Genomic DNA, 18,480 nt, shown 5'->3' with positions numbered 1-18,480 from the left:
GACTTAGGGAAGAGAAAATGGCAAAGGACATGGTAAGAAGAGAGGAGTAAGATGTCAGGGAGTCCACAGCGAGGGAGAATTCTTTAAGCAGGAGGGCAAGGTCAGCTGGCCAACCACACCAAGCTATCAGAAAGAAGGATGCAGGGGCTAAGTCAGACTCAGATCTGGAAGCACGGCAACTGGTGGCAAACTGAGCGGGCATGAGCTCTGTGCCATGGTGGATGGAGGTGGACGGCAGAGGGTGAAGGTTTGAGGAGGGAGGGAAAACGGTGAAGACCAGTCAGAGAGTGAGGAACCACCTTTCTAGAACCTTGGCTTTGAAAGCGAGAGAGGGCCAGTCTCAGAATTGGATGGTGGCATTGGATTACGGGACTTGTGCTTATTTTCAAAGATGGGATGGGTTTGTGAATGTTTCCGTACTATCGGCAGGATTCAGAGGAAGATGCTGAAGATTCGGGAAGTACTTTCCTTCTAGAAATTCCTCTCTTCCTCCTCATGATTATACACATTATTAGCATCCTCAGAAGAGTAAAGAGCTAGGATATGTCATTAACAGAGAATAACCATTTTTTTTTAATGAATGAATGGCCAAAGCAGAACTAAGAATTAACAGATCTTTACTGTCCACAATCCTAATGAGAATTACTATCCAAAAAACCCCTCAAAACTGCTCAGGTATTGACTGGACTCTCCACAATATCCATTTACCATGCCTGCTTCTCGGCTTTTGCTTATCCTGTCCAAGATGAAAAAGTGGTGTTTTCGTATCTCTTATAAAAACAGTTGGTACATCATGTGATTTATGTATGCTTTTACATTTTTAACTTTAGGTATTGAAGTTACTTTAGCGTTCCCAACTATAGTTTTGAATTTTTTTTCATTGAATTTTTTAAATTTATATTTTATTTTTCAGTGTTCTTGACACAGCAAACATATTCTAAACGATCTCTGAAGGCACTTCTCCAATTCTTTGCCTTGACAGTGTGGTAGTCTGCTTCCAAGATGGCCCCAGAGAGACCCTCACCTCATGGGACTTACTCTTGAACTGTCCACCCTCCCCTGGGGTGGGGCTGATCTGCGTCCCCAGGAGGATGCTGCAGGAATTACAGCAATGACTTTGCAAGCCTAGGTCATAAAGGAACTGCTGTTGCCCATGGCCCTGTCCTGGATCCTTGCTCTGGGGAAGTGAGCTCCCATGCTGGGAGGTCCCTCTAGCCACCTGTGAGCAGTAGCTCAGCGATGACGACCTGCGGCCTCCAGCCAACAGTCAGGGCCCCCGCAAACCACGTGAGGAGCTGCCTTGAAGTCAGGTCCCCCAGCAGCCCTCCCGACACCAGGCCTGACTCTGTATCAAAGACGGTAAGTCAGAACCACCAGCAGAAGCAGCTCTCAAATTGTGACAGACGGAGACTGCGAGATGATGTTTACTGTTGTCTGAAGCCACTGGGTTTTGGGGTCCTTTGTACCGTACAAATTGGTAGCTGATACAGACAGCACGGGGAGCCTTGGTCACCTGCCTGAGGCCGGTGGTTTCATTTTTATCAGGCTCTTTGATCCTGGGTCATTTCACAGAGACGTGAAGATATTCCAGGACTCTGTTTAGATACGGCCGCATTTGTCTTTACGTGTGTGAGAGTCCCCATCTGTGACTTACAACCCTTTCCTCAAGTAGGAGGGATATTGCTGATTTTTCAGATAGCTAAGGCTGGAAAGGGAAATTTCTAGTAAAATACACCTTGTCGGATACCGTGAGAATGTTTCTTCTTTAATTCTTTAAGTGAAACGCTTAAAAACCTGAAGGCAGGCCAGTGTTTTAAATAATTTTACTCCTTAACAGGTGTGGGTGTTCTTGTAATACACTCATTTTTTTAAATTCCTCAAAATGGTAGGGACTTAATTTAATTTTATTATTATTATTTTTTTACCCCTGATTCTCCATTTAGCTGCTGCTTCCTTAGTTCTCAGTGATAATGCAGCTTTTTTCCATTACTGCTTTCCCAATCTGCATTTCTTGTTATACATTTAGCTCTGTGCATGCTTGGACATGCCTGGGCCGTATCACCAGCTCTACACACCTTTCCTAAAATCTGGGGTCAAAATGAGATGTGTCTTAGCAATGTAGTTAAATTGCAGTGGCAAAGCCTAGTCAAATGTGTTTCTTATTAATAAACTTCAAAAACCCTTGACTTGCAGCAATCAGACTGGAAGCTTGGATCGTGCACTGGAAAGGATCCAGGCTTGAGAGCGAAAGGGCAAGGAGCCAGTGCTCAGCCAGTTGCAGTTATGTTTGTGGTTGTAGCTCCCCAACTAGTGAACAGGGTGAGTAATGACAAGGCGGAATGCATGAGGCCAGATGCATGAGGTACTTATCGAGAGAACCTGGCAAGAAAGAAAGCACTACTGCACCAGAGCTGAACGGATGTAAGGAGAACCCCCCAAAGAAGTGGCATGAGGCTTGGGGGTTTGGGGAACAGTGAGGGACCAGGCACCTGGGTCTGGAGGGGGTGCATTCTGCAGCTGGGAGATGGGCAGCATGGGAGGAAACGCCCCCCACGCTGAAGTGAGGGCCCACACAGCTCCTCCCTGGAGGAGAGCTAGGGGAGAAGGAGGCCCCACAGGGTTCTCTTTCCAGATCTCGATCCCATGCTGATAGCATGTCTTCCACGTACTGTGATTCTAGGAACAGCTCCCTGAGAAGCAGAGGGGACTATGGCAGAATGGAAAGCAGGGACTTGCACTATTAACTAAGGGGCACATCAGTCCCCCGTGACATTGGTCACTGGTGGGCCATACCCGGACATCCATCATTCCTGACGGTCAGGGAGTGCTCACTTCACTGAGGCCCTGGCCCCCCCAAGTCCCTCCGGAGGAGTCAGGTCTTGCCTCAAGAGCCCACTGTACTACCGTCAGTCTTTCTACAGAGTCGCGGGTCCTGGGCTCCGGGATGCCATGAAACCTATCCATGGTGTTCCCCGGATAAGGACCCACTAACCACCTCTCTCTCCTTTGGGGCAGAAGGTCAGCCGTAGAAAGCAGGGCCATAACGGACAACAGAACCCAGTAAAGTGAAGAAGATTCTACTTCCTTATCTTCCAGTGAAGGCCCTGAGGGGCAGCGGGGGGAGGGGGGTCGGGGTGGGGCAGAAACTCCATTCACTGTTTTGGAGGAGACAGGATTTTGTGAGACGTGAGCTCCCAGGCTGGCGAGCGGCTCCCGGGACGTGCGGAGGGACAAGAACAGAGCAGCGTACCTCACGTTGGTGTGTCGCTTGACATACAGGTTGTGAAAGTTGTTCGTGTTTTCCATTTGGCCGGCTTTGGGGCCCTGCAGCCTCTGGATGATCTCGGCTTTCATCTCCATGGCTATGTGCGCCGGCAGCAGGGAGAGCAGCAGCCGCTCCTGAAAGAGGGCGTGGGAGGAAGGCGGAGACTTTCAAATCATTACGGTAACACCCAAGTCATCTCTGAGAGCACCGCGGATCTGCGTTGGGGCCAAGTGGACGACTCTTTCCAGCAAGTTAAAACATGGGGAGTAGAAGGACATGTTGAAAAAAACCAAAATTTCTAAGGTCAGCATGTGTTATACTATTTATTATTTATGGAGTTCTAAGTATGTGTCCTTCAGAGTGGAGAATAAAGGAAAGCAAAGATATTTCCTCCAAGGATACTATTTATCTACTCTGGTTTTAACCTAGTAAAGCAGAAATTATATAAAAATGCCGGAAACCTATGGAGAGTCGAAGATAGAAAATACTCATTTTTGCCTGCCTGTTCATTTGGGAGATAAAGTACAAGCTTTATTGCATTTCAGAAAGTCAACAAATATTCCGTACTTCTGAAATAAGATAGTCAAATATTTTCAAATATTTCATTTCCTCTGTGATGACCACACAATCCCTTTTAGTGATTCTAAACTATTATAAAGGGACAGAGTCAGAAATAGCATCTGTAAAATGTCATGTATAAAAGACTACAGGTGGAACACACGGAAATGATAAATTACGAGCCTTTCTTTTATTTTTGGTCTCTAGACACAGCAAACAGTGGCATGTAACATTACACTTATTTTAATATCTACCTATGTTAGAGTGACATCTGCAATACTGCTTTTGAGAAAAAGTATCAAAGAAGAGGAATCTTTGAAACTTTGTACTCATCCTTAGTTATTTTAAACATTAAATTATTTTAGTGGTGCCTGGGTGGTTCAGTCAGTTAAGCTTCTGATTCTTGGTTTTAGGTCATGATCTCAGGGTCGTGAGATCGAGCCCCACAGTGGGCTCTGCGCTCAGCACAGAGTCTGCTTGAGAGTATCTCTCCCTCTCCCTCTGCCCCTCCTGCTCATGCACGCACATTATCTCTCTCTAAAATAAATAAATCTTAAAAAAACACATTCACGTATTATAGAAAACACCATATTTAGGTATTGTGCATTTAACAATTAATAGTGTTGGTTGAAAAACATTTCTTGAATGAAATATTTTCTCCGTCTTCCCCATTTTCTTTTTCTTCCCTTCTTATTCATTCATTCATTCATTCACCAATTTATCCATTCATTTACGCAGACAAAGTAATAGAACACAGGGGAGGGGAAGCTAGTCTTTTTTCCCAGGTTTACAGGGCCAGTGTCCCTTTGGGTCAAGCCCTAGAGCACGTCATTTTAGTGCCTGCTGAGAACGTCCACTGAGGGAGCAGAGGGAAGGTGTGGTGTGCATCCAGATGAAGATGCGAAGCCCTCACTGCAGCCCCTCCCCAGCCTGTTCTGGGAAAGAAAAAACAGATGAAAAGCTAATAGGAAACCGAGTGGGTACCTATGGGGGGAATCTCAGTGAATGGTAGAGTGTTTGACCAAGAACTGGCATAACTGAGTATTGGTCATTTGTTCTGTCATTCATTAATTTATTCACATATTCAGAAAACATTCATCATTTCTCATTAAATGCCAGGCCCCATGATAAGCACTAATAGTAGATGCAAAGAAGAAGAGAGTCAACATCCCTGCTACCATGTGGTTCATAATCCAGCAATGAGCCCACCCACAGTGCACTTTCCATCAGATGAAGCTGGAGCAACAGGCTAGTGTTTGCAGGAAGCCACATGCCTGAGATGTGGGAAGTCAGAAGGGAAACTAATAGTCCAGGAGCTCCTGCTATTCATGTGAAACAAATAAGTCAAAACAACACCTCTATTTGGTTAGTACTATCACCAATCTCTTTGCAAAAGGAGGCAGTTAGGTAGGTGGCAAGGTGCTAACAGTTGTCATAACATAAGTGCTGATACTGATATGACAAAGGGAATTTTAATCAGATTTCAATTTTAATCAGATTAATCAATTTTAAGAGATTAAGAAGACAATTTAATAATTATGTTCTTAATTTTCTTAAATTCTTATTGAAGTTTCCATTTAATTAAAATTAAGAAATAAAATGGAAAAATCCAAATATTTAATAAGTTAAATGTCTATATGCATATCTGGGAAAATATAAATTAATATTAGTTGTACAAAATAATGAGAATAATGTCCTGGGTGATCTAAAATACAACATAAATGAAATCTACAATGGCATTAGCACAATCTGTGAAGTGGGAGTAAGTGGATTTAAAATATTCTGAGGTCCTAGGATTATATGGGAAGTGGCAAAGGTAGTAATTTATGGTAGAATGCAGTAAATCAAGAATGGATATAATTTCCACTTTAGGAACAAAGAGTGAAAGAATGTATGACTAAGAGGTTAGTAATAAAAATGAGACAGAAATTCTTATTAACCCAAAATAAGTCATAATGAAGAGTCAAATAGAACTTAAAACAGGAGAAACAAACAGAGTATAAGTCATAAAATGGCTATTATTGGGCTTTTAGATCAGAAATTACATTAAATGTAAATGAACTAAATACTTCAAATACTTGACTAATACTGTCAGGTTGGATTTTAAAAAAGACAAAATGTAACTCTATTCACAATAAGCACATCTTAAATATAAGAACACAGCATTACAGAAAATAAGATAACAAAAAAGAGATATATTATGAAAACCTTAATGAAAAGAAAGCTGGTGTAGCTACGTTAATATAAAAAATAGACTTTGTAGATATTTCAGTCTTCAGGGAGAGGATGAGCAAGTCCACATATTTTCTTGAATTTTTTTGAGAGGAGGAAATAATAATTTTTGCTGTGGACACTGGAGATACATCTTCAAATGTGGTTCCTCCCACTCACAGAGACTGGGGACAGAAAAGGAAATAAAGGGACACCTTATACATTGCTTTATTGCTCAACTCCTGTGGAAGCTCCCAGAAAAGAGTATTTGTTCTAGAGTTATTTCTTGAATGAATGAGTGACCTACTGTATATTTTATCCAGAACACATCAAAGACAAATCTGATTTCAAAGCTTCTGTTTACTGTCAGTGATGACCATGGTGGGTGGGACCTGGAAACCTTGGGACCTGGGTAGACAGTGCTCATGTTTTAAAGTCATATTAATGACCCTCCTGACCACAAATACCAGCCCTAGGCACAAGCTACACTAGTGATATTCACACAAAGGAAAACTTGACTATTCTGCAAAATAAGGGTAGTGATTGCCTTGGGTTTTCCCCCCTGGAAGACTATCACACTGTGGTTATGGGCCAGGGAATGGAGGGAAGGAGTAAAAGACTCATGCAGAGGGAGGAGAGACACTAGTTTCATATCAACAGTCTGCATTTAAGGAGAAAGAGCACATTCCAAGCTCCCCCATGTTGGGAAATGGCCAGTGAACATTGGTAGCCACTTGAAGTTACATTCTGATTTTATTCCTATCCTAAGCTCAACTTCCCTTCTGTTATTCTCCAACTTTCACTAACAATCTAAAAATATAGCAATATCATGTTAGTTTAAAAGGAGGAGGTGAGTTCAAATTTTGGACGTAAGCAAAATGCTGAGAGCAGAAAACATGCCCGACTATGCGAGACATCTCAGCATGCAGCTAGGGGCCAGGATAAGCAACACCAGGAGGACAGAAGATACTGAATTCAATAATGGAATAAAAAAATCAAGTAACTGGGTTTAGTAAAGAAACAGATAGCCCCAGAAAAATGGACCAATTTGGAATTAATTCAGAATACCAAGAAACTACTAATGACATGAAAATACAAGTTCAAATTTTAAAACTTGATAAAAGTCTGTGTCCTTACTATGCACAAATTGAGCATTTGGTTTATTTGGCTGATGGCTTGGTGGTGATACAAGCTGGTTCTCTCTCTAAGAACCCATGTGAAAAGATAATGGGATTTATGCTTAAAATAAATGATAAACTCTTTTGAAATCTTGATATCAAGAGTTAGTCCATCATCTCATCTTTGGCCACCCATCCCCCAAATACATAGATTTGCCACTTATCTTGCATTCTTCCATGTGGTGGCCTTTGTGACCAACAGACATTTAAGAAGTCTAAAAGTCATTAAAATATATGACATATCCAAGGAAGTATTTAAGATAGATAGACTTTGTCCCTTAAAGTTTGGGGCTGAGTTCCACTAAGGCAACATTTACTTAAATCCATTTCCACAAGGACTGAGCACACTATATGTACCAAGGGATACTGTGTGGGATGGTCACTTTCCATTTATTGATTGATGTATTGGATAGTTGGGTATAAGAACAAATATTATAAAGGAGTCACTATGTTAAAAATCTATCTCAACAAACAGGGGAAAGCTAGTGAGGAATGTGTGAAGTTGCTGTCAACAATCATCAGGAGGCCTACCTGTTCATGTTCTCAGCATGAATAGACCAACCCTGGACAGAGCCAAGGGAAGCATATTGCTCTGAGATGCCATCAAATCTCTGTCATCATCAAGGCAAGTAGACACTGACTGTAAATTTGTTAACTTCTGAAACAGTAATAAAGAACATTATAGAATGCACAATGTAACAGATTATAAATCTGGACCTAGGCTGTCTTTTTAGAAATCCCAGTGGAATCTGTGTGTCTACAGAGAAGTCTAGTGATTGGCTTAATTTGATTGAAACGAAGTTAGTATTCTTTCTGATGGGTGATGGATGAGTCAAGGGCCATGAAAAAAATAAAATTCACCAGGACATAATGTTCAACTTATAGAGTTCTACTCTATTCTCTTATGATCATTACCTGTGTGTGTTTGTGGATTCTGTGCAGTCTTCTCTAGGATTTAAAACAATCAGTAGCCTTTCTCACTGTTCACACTTACTTCTAGTCATGCTTCTTGCGGCCGGTGCTGTCCTGTCCATATTCCCTCTGCCTTCCTTGGAGGCCACCTGCAGCTTGTTCTTTACAGTTTCATGGGTCTCAACCAATGACGGAGAACTGATGGATAAATTCCCTGACTTCTGCACCCACATCTCTCAGTGGGAAGATCTGAGCATGCTCCATGCTTCCTTCTGAGGGTCTCCAGCAGGTCTGAACCCTGGATGCCACCAGTGTCCCCTTCCAATAGCTGACCTCCCTCCCTGACCCACTTCCTCACTCTGCTACCTGCAACCGCCTCCCAACTAAATGCCTCCACCCAGATCCTTGTCTCAGGGCCTGCTTGGGACAAACCCAGCTGAGATCTTTCCAAGCATCTTCTCTCCTCCTCATATACTCTGTCATAAGAATAGGCTAAATCCCAAAGTTAGCCTTTCCTGAAGGACAGAGTCCATGAACAAAAAAAGAATCCAATATAGTAATTCTCTTTCAGGCCCATAGCTTCATTTAATGACCAAATGTAAATTATAATCTTTATTTTAGACTCAAATGCAGATGGATGACTGGCTTTTTATAGGTAGTTTCAAAAATATAAGATAGATATATATATATATATATATATGTTGTATAAGCCAAAATTTTTTTTTCCCTCTTTTTTTAGTGTTCAAGAATCTGTGTGAATTTAGACTGGAATTCAGATTTTAGTAACAGCCAACCAGACAAATTTAAGAACCCAAGGCTGCCTTACTACCATGCTGTTCTGGTACCACTGGTAGAAAGCAGAACCTTGGATTAGAGCTCATGAATGGGGTCTGTGCTTTGGGGTCTGCACATGTCCTCTTGGTGATGACAGCATTGGACAAGAGGGTGAGCCTCAACTAAAAGCCTGTACTGAAATATGTAAATCAATACACTTTTATCTTTTTTTCTTACAAAATGCTATACTCTGAAGAAAAAAAAAAGCCCAATATTATGGCACACATGATGAATTTCAACTCAATTCATAATCTGACAAGGTTAATATTTCCATTAATATTTCAGCTTTTTGCTAATGTAGCTGTGTGCCCTGCCAAATTATCAGAAAGCAACCCACAAATGTAAGTGCTTAATATGCCGGATATAACCCAGCTCTGCTCTCCCTCCAAGTACACTGGAGAAATTCCTTCAGGGGATTTTTGGACAATCAAGCTGTCATTAGATCGACTGATGCATACCATTACTACTTCTTTCTCTTCCTAGAAAAGACTGTCTAATGACAGAAAATCTGTCTAATTCTGGTATATTCAAAGGTTATCTGATAAATCACGGCCCTGGCTTCAGGGGTCTATTTCAACACATCCTTTTATTAAACCTCCAATTATTATTCATTAGCAATTTTTTTCCCTAGAAGTTGTTCCTTTACATTGTGCCTCATAGAAGAGCTATGGAGTTAGTAAATTCCAATGCCCTGTTGATCAAAGTGTAGGACACTTTGAGCTCCAAGGTATTTTTAATACAATGAAACAAAGCAGATATTATAACTTTCTATTTTTATGCTATTCTGGAGATTATTTTGGTTGATAGGAAAATCCAATTTAAGCAAAGAAGACTGGTACTCAAATTTTGAGCTAAGATATAATAATGTATGTGATGCCTTGTGCCTTCAATAAGCCATGCATGCAATAACAATTTAAATCTGCTGAATTTTTCAAAGGAGAGGAAGACAGTGACATGCTCCTTTTGTAAGATGGAAATTTTTTTCTCTTTCAAGATTCTTATTTCTAGTTTGTCCTTATTTTAAATGCAATCCAGTTACATCAGGATGCCAAACCAATGTAACGAACAGAAGGGATATTGTTATAAATGTTTCTCCTCCCAACAGAAAGTAGCTATCAGAATGAAAGACACCAGATCCCTAAGCAGCCACCGGGTTACATGTGGTGCTAAGAAGACAGATGATGTCATTTAATACTGGCCTGCCATATGAAAGGACAATGTGTCCATTCAGGAGCAAATGCTGAGAACACTGTACTCAGAAAACACCTGCCTAGACATGAAGATACGTCAACACCTTCCCCAGCTTGTATCTTCTCTCGCAGCCAGCTTCATGAAAAACAGGCAGCCTCAGAAAACAGTCAGCCTCCACTGGTACCACCTCGATCATCAGCGCATCCCCAAAATATGTTCTAGTAACCACTGCCACTGTTGCTATTTCCTGTTGTTAAATGAGCTTCTTTCTTTTAGAATCCTCCTTAAAAATCCTGTTTCACATCAATTAACCAGAACACACTGAATGCTCCTAATACTTTAAAGGTCTTGTTTCATCTTTCTATGATTTTTACAAACAATTCAGTCATGAAATGGGTGTATGAAACAGAGTCACTGCATTTTGTAGTAGAAACAACACCGACATGGAGTAAGATGTGGCTTCCCGACCTTTTCCAGCCACTATCTAGAACACCCCGACCATGTCACTGCAGACTTTGAGTCTCAGTTTGGTTGTCTAAAAAACCTGCCTTTTCAGCCAGAGGAGCTGAAGGTCTCCATGTCCACGGGAATGCTGAGCATTTGTTGGAACCACAGGTTGCCCTTTCCAGAATTTACTTCTCAGTGTTTGGGGGTTGAACAGTTGGTGACACATAGAGAAAAGGGCCCAAGTGCTCACACTGTGACATGGTGGCAAATACTGTCAGAAGGACCATGAGGAAGGAGTGACCACTTGGAATCTTGACCATGGCAAGAGGAGACTGAGCCTGTGCTGGTTCTTGAAGAGTGACTTCAGTAAGGGGGGGGAGGTTGAAGAAGGACCAGAAGTTCTGGTGCGCCCTATGGACGGCCGGTGTTGGCGTACAGAGGGAAAGCCCGCCTGTTCGCTCCACAGTCTAGGAAAACTGGAAAGCTTGGTGCAAATTAAAATCAATATGCAGTCATAAACTGCTGTTTCCTTTTACAAAACAGTAAGTCCTTTCGTTACATTCTTATATTGCTGCCTCATTTTACAAACCCTGGTCACATTCAGTCTCACATGAATGTTAACATTTTTTTACCCAAAAAGGGGCACTCTAGATACAGTGTCATTCAGAAGGGCGCGGTGAGGTGGTCAGTGTTCACCGGGGAGTCAAGACCAAATGGAACTTCTGTCTCCCGACTTTACAGCCACTGACCACTCTTTGCACTCGTTGTGATTTGCAAGCTCAGTGAGATGATGGGGAGGTTTTTAGAGCACACGTCATTAACAGACGGTACAAGAATGAAATTATCGCTCTCATGGGATGACTCTCGAGTTCAGAGAAGCTGGAGAACAAAAGGGCCAATCAAGTCAAAGTATAAACTGTGTTTATAGTCACGGGGGATAGCAAACGGATACTTTTCAACTTGAACTGTTTACCATCCACTGTCGATTTGATTCTCAAAAATAGAGCTTCTGGTGGGAAAAAAATCACTGATAAGATAGAAATCTTCAATCCTCGGGTGGAGACTATGGAGGTCCTAAGATAAGAGGCACAGTACTCTGTTCCCTCGGCCAGCCTGCAGGGCCGTCCACACAGTGCCCGGAGCAAGATGGCAGGAGGGGCCCAGGGGATCACAGGCACCTCCCAGGCCAGTGCACCCACCCGGTCTGGGCACAACACAACTCAACGCTGGTGCGGCTGAATCACCCGGAGAGCTCATCGTGCAAACCCCCACACTCACACGACACAGAGTAAAAGTCAAGTGCTCCACAGTGGTGTGAATTCTGGTCTGATGGGCCTTTCAAAGAACAGCTGCCCACGAGCAAGGAACCATCCAGCCTGAAGCAGGTGAAGCCGGTTGGAGAAAACACTGCGGAGAAAATGTGTAAAGACTAGCCACCCTCCCAGATTTTTTTGGGGGGGGAATAGGGGCAAAAAAAACCCCCATGGTATACAGGTGGCCAGAAGATTTCTCCCCAGAAGAAGGGAAGGTGGAGATGCCAATAATTAACACTACTGACAGAAGGAGATCAATAAGAAATAAGTTTGTTGGAAATCAACTTGAGGAAAGACTGCAAGGAGTAAAATGGGATAACCTGATGTTCACAAATGCAACCCTTCGATGAAACCACGTGCTAGAGAAGACTAGACACGCTGTTCTGTGCAGGAAACACTTGCAGTACACGGACTTGTTTTTTTGAAATAGCTGTTGACCCTTTCTTTCCTCGCTCTACTCACAGTAGGCTTGGCCATGGTCTCAGTCTGATCAGTTCTGAACAGAACTTAGTAGGGGCCCTCTTGGGGCTCACCATGTTCTTGCTTCCCTCTGCTTTGGGGACGAGCATTGTCCCCAGTAATGGCTATTACAAGCGCAGGTCCCAAGTCTGGTGCAAAATGGCAGCCCACGACACCAGACAAAAATGACTGAGAAGGCTTTATTGTTACCAGCACTCTGACTTGGGGGGGGATTTTTGCCACAGCGTAGTCTAGTGATTCAGATAGCTGCAACACCGCAGGGCCATGTCTGCCGCCCCAAGTGCTCAGTCCTGTGTGCTCAGGATTGTCAAAGCTGCCCTGACTTGGAAAGATGTCATGTACTCACTCCCATAAGCATCCTTGTCCTGTGAGCTGAGGCTCCAGGGTGATGGGTCTGGAAAGCACCTCTGGAAGCAGCGGCTCTTTCCCCAGCAGACTGGAGCCGAGGAGACAGACTCAGAAGGCCGTGTGGCCATGAGGAGCATACTGGTAGTGTCCCCGTGACTTCCCAGCCCGCACTGGTAGTCCCTGCCTGCACGGCTGGCCGGGGAACAAGGGGCTGGGATCCGCCCGTCGGTGGCTTTACGAGGTGCAGGGACCCCACCCAGCGTGCAACATTTCAGGACTAATCGGTGTTTCTTTGTTCTGTGATGAAAAGCAGGGATGACAAGCCTAAAAGACAACCGTCTAACTAAAGGTTGAAGTCATGAGAATCTGCGCTTTCTTCGTGGCGGCAGGTGTCGTCCTACACACAAAGCACTGTGGTCTGTAGTCTCCTATCAAGGTTTTCATTCTGACTGAATACAAAAGCTATGGGCTTTCCTCAGCCAACCAAGCGTCCCCACACTCCAGGATGCTGGCCGCGCAGCGGCACACGGTGATGTCCATGGCATCGGCCGGGACAAGCACAAGCGCACCAGCCTGTCTGCTGGGCAGCTGGGTGATCGAGTTCCCTTCCTGACCAAGGTGAGGCTGCAGGTTCGCTTTGTTTAAGCCCCCAGTGGCCTGGGACCGGAGTGTGGAGCGGGCTGCTCTCCCTGAGCCAGGCGCTCGGATTTATGAAACCGTACGAGCCTGTAAGCGGGGTGTGACGGGGTGAGGATGGCTTCTGGAGGGCACGGAGCTTTGGAGGGAAGACCGGTGCCTTCAACGTTGTGACCAAGTTTTGCCTCCAAAAAGGTCTCTCAAGTCTCACCTGAGACATTCAGAATTGATCAAAGAAGAACAGGAGGGACACCATGGAAAGGAATGTCCTCCTTGTCTTCCCAGGAAATTACAGAACTCCTCGACTTGAATGCGGATGACGTGTTCTTAATTCCCGATTATCTCCCCCACTCGACAAATACTTGTGGGCTACCTTCCACATACCGGTCCCCATTCTGAGCGATTTGTAAGCATCATCTCACTCGATGCTTTCCAAAACCTAATCAGGGAGCCATTCTTACTTTGCCCATTTCTACAAAGAGGAAACTGAGGGCCAGACAGATGGTGGAGGCAGGACTTGAACCCGGAGGTGTAGTCCATGTTTAGAGCTCTCCTAAACTCCACCCGGCGAGAACGGACAACCCATGAATGTGCAGAAGAATAAGCAACGGCTTCGGCTAGCGACAGGGAGGGGACCGCCCCCATGGCAGTGTCTCGAGTTGTGACCAATTCCCCTTTCTCTTCAGTGGGGTGTGGGGACCTTTTTCCTAGGCTAAACGTGGAGACTGAACCCCAAAGCAAAATCCTCAGTCTCCCACCCGTCAACAGCCCTCAGCCTCCTCCCACCCACCCAGCCTGACCCTGGCAGAAGCACCCCCGGACAACGCTAGGGCTCAGAGCAATGCACAGCTGATATCAAAGGTTGTCTTTGAAAAGGGAGGGAGCTGAGAATTGTGGAAGCAACTGCTTGACATTTCTCCTGTGAACCCACAACTGAATCCTAAAACAGGTGCTTCCTTTATCCTGCTGTGGCTCAGAGATGAACAGGTGGTGTGGAAAGGGGACTCCAGGGCTCTGCAGCTCTGAAGTCGACGCTCCCATTTCTGCTTATTTGTCAAAAAATAAAGTGCCCTGACGCCAGCCTCCAGAGAAAAGCCTCCAAAGACACAACCTGGCGGATAACACTGCTTAAGTAGCGTGCCTGCCCTCGAACACGGATCGTCATCTTGGGCACAGACGCGGGTGATACCGAGATGTGCCCACGATTTCTGCACCACGTCACCGTCTCCGGAAAAGAAGGACAAGGAGGGAAGGCAGCTGACAGAGCGGCGCTCGTTCTCAGTCCCCGCGTCAAGCAGTGTCCGAAGTTTCCCCACATTTAGTTAAAGACGCAAGCAGCAAGTGGTCCCGCAAAATCCCCACAGCGAAAGCTGAAGGGCTGTCCCACCCTAGAACTGTATTAAAAGGGACTCAAAAGAAATGCCTGAGGTTCAAACTCAACAATAAAGGTAGCCTTGCGGCTGCAGCTTGCTGGGCGGTGGCCTGGAACAGACCCGATCGGTGTACTCACATCACTGGCCAACCATCATTTTTAAGAACCAGTAATCTCAGTAACAGATTGCACCTTTTCATTCACGGATTCTCCCACTGAAGGCTCACTCGTAGTTCTGTCTTTGGAGACAATCACATCAAATATTAGCTTAAAAAAGCCAAACTGTGGAAAGAACCAAGATGCCCTTCACCGGACGAATGGATAAGGAAGATGTGGTCCATATACACTATGGAGTACGATGCCTCCATCGGAAAGGATGAATCCCCAACTTTTGTAGCAACATGGACAGGACTGGAGGAGATTATGCTGAGTGAAGTAAGTCAAGCAGAGAGAGTCAGTTATCATACGGTTTCACTTATTTGTGGAGCATAACAAATAGCATGGAGGACAAGGGGAGATGGAGAGGAGAAGGGAGTTGGGGGAAATTGGAGGGGGAAGTGAACCATGAGAGACTATGGACTCTGAAAAACAATCTGAGGGGTTTGAAGGGGCAGGGGATGGGAGGTTGGGGGAACCAGGTAGTGGGTATTGGAGAGGGCACGGATTGCATGGAGCACTGGGTGTGGTGCAAAAACAATGAATACTGTTACGCTGAAAATAAATAAATAAATTAATTAAAAAAAAGTGATTCTTGCTCAAGACCTCACATGTACTGCTACCTGACAAAAAGGAAGTCATGGCGTGGAGGGTCCATAATTTAAGAAAAAAAACATCTTGCAATAAACCTTACTGTAAGTTACAAGTTAAACTCACATTTAAATCATACAGGTAATGCAGCAGGAAACCTTGACTTGGTGCGCTTTCTGACTTAGGTAATCTCAACGCAGAGGGTAAGGCCACATCCAAATTTTAAGTTCACAGGAAGCAGGCTGGCTGCCTGTGGGCTGAGCCTGGCCAGGCAGACAAGCTCCGATCGGCTTGTAGACGGCACATGTGGTGTGTGTGTGTGTGTGTATCTGTGTATGTGTGTAGGTATGTGTATGCATGTGTAGTATGTGTGTATGTGTATGTGGGTTTGTGTAGGGGTGTGTGTGTAGGGTTGTGTGTATATGTGCGTGCGTGTGTGTATAGGTGTGTGTGTATGTGTGTAGGTATGTGTGTATGTGTAGGGGTGTGTGTGTGTGTGGTGTAGGCGAAGGAATGTGAACAGGTACACCCTGCAGGTTCATTGTACACGTTTACCTTATTGGCATTTGCGGTAGGACAGCTCTTTGCCCTCCTGTACACAACGGGACGTTTAGCAGCATCTCCCCCATAGACGGAGACAAGACTTCAGTAGCTCATAACCAGTGAAATGCCAGTAGAGCCCCCAACCCCGTCTGAGACAACCCAAACTGCCTCCCGCCACTGCCAAATGCTCCTTCCTGGGGAGTGGGGAGCAGGCTGGAAAATTCCCCTGGTGGTAAACCACGGCTCTGAATCGTGAGACGTCCCCCTTGGACCTCTAAGCTGACTACTTTCGCCCCATGGCCCCGGCCTTCCTTCCTTCCCACTCTGGACTTCGTGGTCCATCACGTCAATCTCTTTTGTGCCCCCATCCTTCCAGAATGGAAGAGCACACCTCCCGGGGGCGTCCCTCGGAAGAACACCATGACTGCTGCTCACGGGCCATTGGCCAGAGGTCAACACAAGCCCATCTGTCTCTCTCAGGGATGCTGGGGACATGTTTTTAATCAGGATGGCATGTCTCTTTACTACAGAAGGAGAGAATGGATATCGGGAGATGAAACAGTGGTTTCTGTCCCAGGCAGGGACTGCAAATGCAGCATTTCCACCAGAAACTACCTTCCCTCCTCTCGTAACCTTAGTCCAGTTAAAAAGTAACCACGCAGAAACCTGCTCTCATCCTCGGTTACGTTCCCTCTCACAGTCCCGTGTCTACGAAGCGGCGATTCCCGTCCTTCCCGCCATGCACAGAACTTGCCCCTTTCCCTTGATCGACGGCTCCTGCCCCCCATCCCGTTCCCGGCCACTACCGCTGCCCATCTGAGGAGAGGCTCACCTCCTCCCTAGCTTCCGCCTCCTATCCCCCCTCCTTGTGCTTTCTCTTCTGTAGCAGAGAACTTTCCATCAGGTGAGTCTCAGCTCGGAACACGTCTTCTGACCAAGTCCGAACTCTCCAAGGTGTGACATGATACGCTACACCCCCGTGAGCCCCAGCTCCGTGCTTTCTCCTCCTCTGTGTCTCGAGCCTGCAAAGCACCTGCAGCCCCAGCCCCGCACTGCACTCACTTCCTCCCCACAGAGCACGCTCCCTGGGACCTGAGCCCCTGGCCCCAACACAGGCTTTCCCTCCACGCCCACTTCCTCCATGAGGGCTGTCCCTGCAAATTGTCCCATCAGGCTTCTAATCACACACCTCCATTGCCTCCTCCCTGAGGACTGCCCTGCATGCTCTCACCACTCCCAACTTGGACAGGTGCTGTGCACAGTTCCGGCACCCAACATTCACCCCTGAAGTCTGCTGGAGCCACCTGACTACCTTCCTGCCCAAGGCTGTCGGTGTGGGTGTGCCTGAGCTGGGCTTTCTTTGATACCATATCCCCATATGGAATGCCAAGCTGACCCATAGTAGACACTCAGTAAACATTTGTTGGATACAGGAAAGAATGTGTGGTATGCAACTAACAAACACCTCGTTATACTTCAAACCAGATTTCCTCTGATAACTCATTCATTCATCTGGTGTTTCAATGACGGAAGTTGAGAGTATCCTGGCCTCGACTCTGTCACTCACTAAGTGGGCAAGGGGCAAACTGTTAACTTCTTCGGCTCTCAAAATCCTCCTTGTAGCCTGACAGGTGTTTGAACAGATTTCTACTGTCATTTCCACATCTACATTTCTTCCACTTTGAAAGGTGTCCGAAAGAAGCTGGAAAGACCGTCTCGAGTGTGGAAGCTAAGAAGAAATACATTTTGAATTTTTGTTTGTTTTTGGTAATTTTTAAGAACCAGTGTTTTTTCTGTACTCTAAGACACGATGGGAGAATGTATATAATAAACACGTGTGTGTACATCACGCATGCGCGTAACACACGTGTACGTCCGTCTACACCTCAGATGTCTATAGATAGATACAGAGTATCATTTGATCAGGTCACAGTGCTCAGGAGTCGGTGTGCGCGCACGGGTTTCCAGGGCAGCTGTGAAGAAGCAGGGGCAGTTCTAGTCCTTTCTATATTTCTCCTGAAGGTGTGCTGAAATCTGAGCTTTCTACAGCGAAGGAAGGCACGGCTGTTGACTCTTCTGCAGGGGAAGGCAAGTGCGCTCACAAACGCCTTGGGCCCGGGCTCCTCCTGCGGCGACTCCGGCTCCCCGTGCACAGCTCAGAGCAGGGCGCGGAGCCGCGGAGGAGAGGATGACTAACTTAGGAATTGCAGCCTCGCCAACGTGAAAAAGACGGTGGGTTTCCTGCCAGGAGTCAAAAACTGAGATCGGGGTGAGAATGAAAGTCACAGCTACTGTGAAGAGAGGCTATATTACGTTAGAAAATATTTATGAATTTGGCTCACAACGTCAGCATCTAAAGACTTGGGAAGTCTCAGCAGGGCCACGCCATTAAGCACATTTGTCAGGCGTAAACAGATTTTTAAGAGCACTGAAGGGACAGGTGAC

The 18,480-nt window shown here is 45.4% G+C and overlaps 1 protein-coding gene across 3 annotated transcripts in view; it reads right to left on the bottom strand.

The window, feature by feature from the left end:
• ADCY2 (adenylate cyclase 2) overlaps window positions 1-18,480 on the bottom strand; it is a 401,584-nt gene that overhangs the window by 124,474 nt on the left and 258,630 nt on the right. For all 3 annotated transcript variants that reach the window (XM_032861855.1, XM_032861856.1, XM_032861854.1), the window contains exon 5: window positions 3,251-3,399. In XM_032861855.1, the coding sequence (XP_032717746.1) occupies window positions 3,251-3,399 (149 nt within the window). The remainder of the gene's footprint in view (window positions 1-3,250; window positions 3,400-18,480) is intronic.

The sequence above is a fragment of the Lontra canadensis genome, unplaced genomic scaffold (genome assembly GCF_010015895.1).
Source record: "Lontra canadensis isolate GAN:19392208 unplaced genomic scaffold, GSC_riverotter_1.0 scaffold22, whole genome shotgun sequence".
Classification (NCBI taxonomy): Eukaryota; Metazoa; Chordata; class Mammalia; order Carnivora; family Mustelidae; genus Lontra; species Lontra canadensis.
This window is presented reverse-complemented; position numbering and strand designations above follow the sequence as displayed.